This window comes from Myiozetetes cayanensis, unplaced genomic scaffold (genome assembly GCF_022539395.1).
Source record: "Myiozetetes cayanensis isolate MyiCay16 unplaced genomic scaffold, myiCay2020 scf18, whole genome shotgun sequence".
NCBI classification, from domain to species: Eukaryota; Metazoa; Chordata; class Aves; order Passeriformes; family Tyrannidae; genus Myiozetetes; species Myiozetetes cayanensis.
The window spans coordinates 4,935,368-4,944,054 of NW_026087389.1; the positions used below are offsets into that span (position 1 = coordinate 4,935,368).

Sequence of the window (8,687 nt, forward strand, 5' to 3'; positions counted from 1 at the left end):
AGGAACGTGTGATTATTTTGGAAAGCTCCAAGTGGGATACCAACAAATGTTATTTGGAAGAAGATGGGACTTTTGTCTTGAAAAAGGCTGCTGGATCTGCTGTGATGTGTCCCCAGCCTGGAGGGTGTTGTTTGTTGCTTTAATGTGCTGTTTCCAGAACACCAAAACACTAAGCAGTGTGTTAGGAAAGGAAGTACGTCCTGAACATGTAATTTATGGAGGAGAGACCTAAAGTAGGCAAAATGTGATACCCACCTTGGAAATCTGTGGGATTAGCGCCCGTGTCACCAGGAGAGGTGTCACCAGGCAGCTCCTTGCTCTGCATCTGATGGGGAAGGCATCACTCCCAGTATAGTGTTTCCTAATCCTGGTATTGACAAGTGATGTATTTCTGTTCAGAAGAAAACTTGCTTTTTAAGTACCCGATGATGTTCTCAGTATCCCTGTTTTCCTTCTCAAGGGGGACTTCATGGGTTTGACCCTGCTTGACTTAGATGATCTGACAAGACCATGGCCCAGGATGGCCTGGCTGGAGAGCATGGAAATCCAAGAAGGTGGCATGGGGCTTTATTTCCAGTCAAGAAATTAGCAAGAGATAAGTAAGCACTGAATACACAACTTCTGTGATCCAAACTGCATCGTTTGGGAGAGTAACATTCCAGCTACCATGGAGCACTGATTTATCTGAGAACATCAGGAAACTGTTTATGGACTCTATTATGGACAGCAGAGCTGGGGGTTAAAGCTGCTAGAGCTGATAGATTGATGTGTGGGTCTGCTGTTGTGCTTGCTACTGCATAATATAAAACAAGGATAAGGATGCCCTCCAAAATACCAAAGGGGCAGATGGAGCCATTACATTCTTGGCTCGGGTTTTTATTACCTTTTCCTTTACCACTGATTTCGTTCTTAAATTTTTGCCCTCTTCCCTGCTGTGCAACAGCGTGAATCAAATGAGAACCTTTGGATAATGGCCTTTTAATAGAGGTTAACAGGGCTTTGAACACCATGTTTCATGTTACAGAACGCAGCAAAGAGAGGCCATCATCATGCAGAGCCTGTTTTGCTGCTGGCAGACTCCAGCAGAGCGTGGTTGAGGCTGCAATCAGAAATATGGCTTAAAAATTGGGGAGTCTTGGTTTCACAGCCTCTCCTCTGTGGTTTCATTCCTATGGAAGTTGCATTTGCTGTTGCAAGGTGAGGGTTTGATTTGACTCCCCTGCAAGGAAAGTTTGAAATTATGAGAGGAAATCTTCCTAATCCAATGAATAGCCCAAACTGCGAGTGGAAAAATTACCCACTCACCTTACTGTGCTGTTACAAAGCAGCCGTGAGCACAGTGGTGTTGGAGGTGTGGCTTTCTGCTTTGTCACGTGAATTTAGAAGCCTATAAAATATTCTGAACAAAGAAGGGGAGGATGGAATGGACACCCAATGAAAGAAAGGATTTTGGGTAGTTACATCAGGTCTACAACTATAGTGAAGTAAATCTTTGTAGTTTCTTCTTAATTCTGAAAAAAGTGGTAAATAGTAGGAAAAGGATGAAACTGAGATGAGCTGTCAGCCAGGATGCATTGGCAGTTCAAATAATGCTAATAATGGAGACAGCCCAGTCAAGAAGCAGGGCATTGGGTCTGTCCCTGGGCAGACTGGATGGGAGCAGGGCATGGATGTGCTGTGGGAAATGCTCCTGTTGGGACTGCTCCAGGCTGGTTCAAAGGGCTGGAGCTGGTCCTTGCATGGACCTCTGTCCCCAGGCAGAAGGTGTGTGTTGTACCAACTGTTCACCTGCTTTTTTCCATCTTGGTGGATTTTACCCTAACCAGGATGTGGCATTTGGGAGAGGTCATCAACTGTGGATGGCTCTCACACCAAAACCACCTGTGGTGTCCAGCCAGGGTTTAGACCTGGCTAAAGGCAGTGCAGAGCCTGCAGTCCCTGTTGCTGTTGTGATAGATCAGAGACACTATGGATACAGAAAGAAACCTTGTGCTGATTCTTCCCACAGGTGCTATTAATGTCCCTCTGCCCACCTACAGCAATTCCAGCGTGGGGTGAAGCACTGAATGGCGCGGTGTCCCGGGAATCCTCTGGAAAATGGCTGTCTCCTGCCTCCCTCAATGGGGGACACACCAGCTGCACTGAAATGTCAGAAGGGTTTGCACAGCTGACAGGTTGCTGAAAATGGAGCATGGCCATAAATTCTCTTTATCCAGCCAAGTGCAGCTTAATATAGACTTAGCTGCTCGGGCTGTCCCCCACACTGAGACCGAGAGCTGCCACAGCTCATGACCAAAACTTGAAGTTGTTGATTTAACAGGATGAACTACTGCTAGTGAGGGGAGAAAGAACATAAAATCCTCTGAAGTTTAGCTTCCTCTGTAGGTTTAAGAAGTCATAGAGGAAGGAGAGAAGAATGAACATGTCTGAACTCGGCCAGAACTCCAACGAAGACGTGTGTCCTGAGGACATCGATGAAGATGAAATCCTGGCAAACCTGTCCCCTGAGGAGCTGAAGGAGCTGCAGAGTGAGATGGAAGTCATGGCCCCAGACCCTGAAGTCCCAACTGGGATGATACAGAAGGATCAGACAGAGAAAGCCCCCACGGGGAGCTTTGACCACAGGTCCCTGGTTGACTACCTGTACTGGCAGAAGGCATCCAGACGCATGCTCGAGGACGAGAGAGTTCCTGTCACCCTCTTGCCCTCTGAGGTAACGAGCAAAAAATCACAAATATTTATTGAGCATCTGCTCTGGGAGCTGTTTTATAGCTTTAATACCTTAACCTGCTTCTGCTTCTGTCCCTTACGTAAGGTATAGTACAAACAAATTTAGATTAATCCTAAAAGCCTCAGCAGTGACAGAATCCAGCTTGGACTGATGTCAGGCTTAGTAATTTTTTAATTGCTTTTCCCAAATATTTACTTAAGGTTTTTAATATAAGAAAATCCTAATTCTGTTTCAGCAAAGCAAATCATTGAGAAATTGTCACAAGATTAGTTTTGGAGGATGTGTTTGAGTTTGTATATGAAACAACACTATGTTGCTTTTCCATAAAAGACTGCATTAGTCATATTTATTAAATTATTAATTGACAGAATTTAATGATCTACTGGAGAAAAAAACCAAACCACTGTATTTTAACAGGGTGAAACATTCACTAATGACCAAGCATGCAAACTCCAGGAACTAGTCCGACCCTATTCAATACAATCCTTTAATTTATTTGACTGTCCTTATGACTTTGAAATAAAGTTAAGGTCATACTTAGATATCCTTCAGGATGAGGGCCACACTTAAAAATAGGTTAATAGAATTGAAACTTGGCCAGATGAAACACATCCATACCCAAACCTAAGTGAATTTGAGGTAACTGATTTATTTTATTTTTGTTTTAAATACCAGTGGTTCTGCTGATACAGACCAACACGATGCAGCACAGATTTCCCTGGGCAGGTTTCTTGGGGAAATTTGTGGTGTTTTCCCTTCCTGTAACACTCTCACCCTCAAAGAAACAATTTTTTTGAAACATTTCTGAGGTTCAGTCTGGAATTTGGGTGTGGAGCTGGCTGCTGACAACTGGTCAAGCGATCCCCACACTAATCCCATCTGCTACCACAGCAGACAGGAGCCACAGCCCCGAGGGCAGAGGTGACTGTGACCATGTTGTCAGACTTTGGGTGCACCACAAGCCCTGCCTGAAGGACTGCAAATCTTTGCAAAATAGCTTGAATTTGTTAGCATTTCTCAGTGATGGAGGATCCACTTGCAAAAAGATACTTGAAAAAAAAAATCTCAGCCTGGGGGGGATGTCTCTGGAGGTGGTAGAAATCTGCAACTATTTTTATTTGGTTGCTAGAAGCCCCACAGCCTTGCAACAGCTCTGTGCAGGATCTGCTTTCCCATCTCTGTACTCAAAACTGAGCTAATATTTTGCTTTATCTTCAGTGAGGTGTTTCCTTGGCTGTGATGCTCTCCAGTACCAGAGCAGGCGGCCTCGTTGTCCCATGTGCTGGGTGACTCCACTGTGGTCACAATGTGCCCTCTTAACTCCCCCTTGGGCTCAGCAAACCATCAGTGGTTCACACTGATTTCCAGTGATTTGTGGCCTATGAAAGAAATTTTGTCTCTTGTCAAAGAAGAGATACAAATGACACAAAACCCAGAAAGAGACTTTGGATCAGAGACTCGGCCCCAAAAGAGTTCAAGGACCGTATTAACATAGCATTAAATATGCTCAGGATTTAATTGTCAGGACCTAATTTTGTAAGCAAAGAAGAGAAACTGGTTTGCAGCCTCTTTAAGAACAAGTTGTTCCTGTGTCCGCCAGCACAGCCTGGGCTTCCAGGCAGTGACCCTTTGAAGGATTGTTCTCTAATGTATGGACATAGAGAGATCCAAGTCCAACTGCCACATGTTTATTTGAGTAGAAAGTTACTGTGACAAAGCTGTGTTCAGTTCTTTCAGCTGTGAGGTTTTATCTTCCCCAGAGAAGCGCTGCAGAGGAGATGGAAGGAAAGGCCGGCGGCAGCGGCGAGGCGGCCGGAGCGAGGATGCCGGGAGCAGAGGAAAAGAGAGACATTACCAAAATGAGCATGTGTCCAACTCAGGAACACAACTGGGGGAGACAAAGGAAGATGGAAATGATAAAGAGAGAGGGGAGGAGGAGGATGAGAAAGAAGCAGCAGAGGAGGAAGAGGAAGATGATGAAGAGGAGGAGGAAGAAGAAGAGGAAGATGAGACTGAATTGCAAACAAAGGAGAATTACACCAATGACAACTGTCACACTGATCAGATAAGTAAGAAACTGAGTACAGAGCCGGGAGAAATCGACGAAAAGCCAAATGAAAATGTAAAGAAAATATCAAAATTGAACATCCCCCAAAAGTTAGCGCTGGATACCAGCTTCATGAAGCTCAGTGCCAGGCCTTCAGGGAATCAAACCAATTTAGAAGAGAGTTTGGAGAAGGTCCGAAAAAACAACCCAGATGTGAAAGAGCTCAACCTGAACAACATCGAAAACGTCCCCAAGGAAATGCTGATAGACTTTGTCAATGCCATGAAAAAGAATAAGAACATAAAAACGTTCAGCTTGGCCAACGTGGGGGCCGATGACAACGTGGCGTTCGCGCTGGCCAACATGCTGCGGGAGAACAGGAGCATCACCACGCTGAACATCGACTCCAACTTCATCTCCGGCAAAGGGATCGTGGCCATCATGCGGTGCCTCCAGTACAACGAGACGCTGACGGAGCTCCGCTTTCACAACCAGCGGGGCATGCTGGGCCACCAGGCGGAGATGGAGATCGCCAGGCTGCTCAAAGCCAACACCACCCTCCTCAAAATGGGCTATCACTTCGAACTGCCGGGGCCCAGGATGGTGGTGACCAACCTGCTCAGCAGAAACCTGGACAAGCAGAGGCAGAAGAGGCAAGAGGGGCAAAGGCAGCAGCAAATGAAAGAGCAGAAAGAGTTGATAGCGATGCTGGAGAACGGACTTGGGTTGCCTCCCGGGATGTGGGAAATGCTGGGGGGACCTCTGCCCCAGCTGAGGATGCACGAACCCCCACAAGCCCCGAAACCACCCGTCCCTGCAGCTGTGTCCCTGAGCAAAAGGCAGGAGAGCAGGAGGCAGGCGGCCCCGGAGCAGCCCTGCAGAGAGAAACCCATCAGCTTCAAAGTGGTCAAGCTGAAGAAGACTCAGCGCAAACCCGCCGTGCCGGAATACGTGGAACCCGCCGAGAAAACCAACCTCAAAGACGTCATCAAAACACTTAAACCGGTCCCCAGGAGAAGACCTCCTCCCCTCGTGGAAATAACCCCGAGGGATCAGCTCCTCAACGACATCCGTCAGAGCAACGTCGCTTATCTTAGACCGGTGAGTGCCGAGCTGCGGTGGCGAGGGGAGGGAATCACGTCCACCCAGCGTGCCCTGAGCTGGAGCTGGAAACATCTGGGCACTCATGGGGCTGGCAATGCACCCGTGTGCTGCATCAGCAGTGCTGCATCACTGTGCCAGGCTGCTGTTCCTGGGATGCAGGTGGTTGTTTCCCAGCAGCACTAAGGTCTGGCCTGCACGGAGAAATGGCAACAGGCTGCAGCCTCGGGCACCCCTGTCTGCATCCATAAGGTAAAAGAGTGGAAATTCAGTCAGGAGATTAACAAACCCACAGAAACTCAACCTTAGCACAGTCCTAATAGTATATTAGTTATGATAGGCACATGCTATTATAAGATGCTTCTTTCAGGAAAGCAACAGGTATTATTCTTCACATTAGTCTGGCCTCAGTCCCCCATCAAAACCCCATGGTTCTCTCTTCAATAGCTGTGTTTTTATCTTAGCTCTCACTCTATGCAAGAAAGCACCATCACTTGGCCCACACTGAAATCCAGCTTAGACTCACAGCCTGCAGCTCTGCTCCTGCCTCCCTCACCCAGTAACAAGGAGTGTATTATTTTAGTGGTTCTTTGCTGCTCAATCTTTTTTTGCCCTTATTTAAATCAACTGCAAAATCCTAGTGCTATCAGGAAAAAAAAAAAAAGAAGGAAATTAGAAGCACCGGCAGTGAAGATGGAGCAAGGTTAAAGGAAGAAAGTAGTGATACCACAGGAGTTTTTATATTTGTTTCTGAGTAAATCTTTGCCACTGAAAAGTGCTCAGTGGTCACAACTTAGGTGAGCTCAGCATGAGAATACGAGTCCAAAACTGTGAAAACTGCCTCTTGGTGATGCTGTTACTTGGGTACCAAATTCATGGACCACTTCTCAAAACGTTGGCCAGCAGATTTAACCTTCTGCTCTCCTGACCTGTTAAATTTCCTTGTGTAGGATCATTATTCAAGAAATCCTAAAAGATGACTGATGCATTTGTAGCTCGTGATGTTGATGCCTGTTTGTGTTGCTAAGGCTTGAGGAAGAGGAGAGAAAATTCTTTGTAATTAAAAATGGACAAATAGTATTTTGTAATTAAGTTTTCTTTTAATATTGACATTTTAATATAGTGGGCCTCATTTTGCTTTCATTTATACCTACACAGAAACAATTATTCCCTCAGCAAGTCCCTCAGTGTTGGGGGTTTGGGGTGGGGTTTTTTGTGGTGGTTTTTTTTGGTGGGTTTTCTTTTTTTTTCCTACTTCTCTCATTGGGCCACTTGGCTTGGATTTGGGAGCATTAGGCTGTTATTCTCCCTATGCTGTGTGATGTTGGTAATTCCTTTTTTGCCTCAGTACCCTCAGCTTCATCTCTAAAATAGGGTTTTACTGCTTGAGCCAAGCTGGGTGTTTGTTTGCTCCATGAAGGGACTCACTGCCTTCAAATTGATTTCCTGGGCATAAAGCATCACAAAAAAAGAAATTCCCAACCAGAGTTCCTTGGAGCTCCCAGCTGCTATATTTTTGATCATTTTACATTTTCTGAAGGTTTATATTAGACTTAACTGCTTTGTGAAATAAGACTGAGAAATTTCCTCCTCCTCATACTTACTGTCCTTGTCCAGGTGCCGTTGCCAAAGCAGCTGGAGTGAGACCAGACTGACCTGAAGAAAACAACTTGGGATAAGGACTACTCAAGTTTTGCTTACAACAGTTTCAGCAGATGTTTTCTGCAGAACCCAGGTGGTAAATTCAACTCTTTGGGAACAAAGCTTGCGATACACACTTTTATAAGTGTGGTGGAAACGGCTGGCATGGGAAAACCCAGTGCTAAGCATTTCCACCAGGTATCAAACAATCCCGCTGCCATCTGTCTGCCAAGTGGATTTGAGGCTTCAGTTTGTTGTGGGAGTATTTTCTCAGAGGCATCAATAACCTTGTCTTTCTAGTTTGTCAGCAAACTACTTTGCTTCCACGTTGTCCTCCTGCTGCCAGATTCTGCAGGAACACGCTGTGCTTTATCTCTCTTTTCACACACATGCTCCCTTATTATTCTCTTGTCTGTGAGAAATGTATTTGGGTTCCATGTACACAGCTTCATTTTTTAGGCTAAGGAAACAGCAATGAAATAAAGCTCTCTCTGTAAGATGTGTGCAGCACTTCCATCACTAACCAGACGCTCGCTGACAGAAGGACTGCTCTGGTACAACAAACACCTCGCCTGGATGGTTTCAAGCTCCATTTCAGAACATAGTCTAGTGGGTATTGTACCTGATCAGCATATAAAAGATGCTGCTACATTCTGCTTCAAGAGCTGTGATCTTCATTCCCCATGATTCACCTCTGTCTTAATGTATTCCTTAATTGCAGCCACCTTGGAGTGCACTGAAATGCCATTTCTGGTTTCTTTCCACACTCTTCCTGTGGCAGGAGGATTGGTGTTTTTTCTCCTCATCCTTTATGATCACATTAGATTTTTCCGTTGCATTTTTTGTGAAGCAATTGCAGGTAAGTCACACTCTTGTAAAATACATCCACAAGAGACCAGTTTGGGGTTTTTTTGTTTGGTTTTATTTTTAAAGCTGTGAGGCTTAGGGAAATAATCAAGGCCAAAATGCAGCTCCCCTGCCTTCCTGTGGCTGATATTTGATCCAAAGGCACAGCTCTGCAGCTCCTGGCAGGATTTCCTTGAGGTGAGTTAGTCTCAGTGATTGCAGTCCCACCCTACTCCCCCTTCCCATGTTTATTATAATAGTCCTGTATTATCAGCAATGTCCAGGACCTCATTGAATCCAAGGAAGTCTCTACTATCATTA

The 8,687-nt window shown here is 45.5% G+C and overlaps 1 protein-coding gene across 1 annotated transcript; it reads left to right on the forward strand.

Moving 5' to 3' along the window:
- Positions 1 to 2,422: 2,422 nt before the first annotated feature.
- LMOD3 (leiomodin 3) lies at positions 2,423 to 7,523 on the forward strand. Its single transcript, XM_050313279.1, has 3 exons — positions 2,423 to 2,810; positions 4,492 to 5,879; positions 7,497 to 7,523. The coding sequence occupies exons 1-3, from the start codon at positions 2,423 to 2,425 to the stop codon at positions 7,521 to 7,523; spliced, it is 1,803 nt and encodes a 600-aa protein (XP_050169236.1).
- Positions 7,524 to 8,687: the final 1,164 nt, after the last annotated feature.

What these genes read in the sequence shown, in the direction of transcription:
- LMOD3 (XM_050313279.1), top strand. Translation starts at nt 2,423, where the DNA reads ATGTCTGAACTCGGCCAGAACTCCAACGAAGACGTGTGTCCTGAGGAC. An exon ending in CTTCTGCTTCTGTCCCTTAC is followed by an intron (nt 2,811 to 4,491) that starts GTAAGGTATAGT and finishes TATCTTCCCCAG; the next exon opens with AGAAGCGCTGCAGAGGAGAT. An exon ending in ACGTCGCTTATCTTAGACCG is followed by an intron (nt 5,880 to 7,496) that starts GTGAGTGCCGAG and finishes GTCCTTGTCCAG; the next exon opens with GTGCCGTTGCCAAAGCAGCT.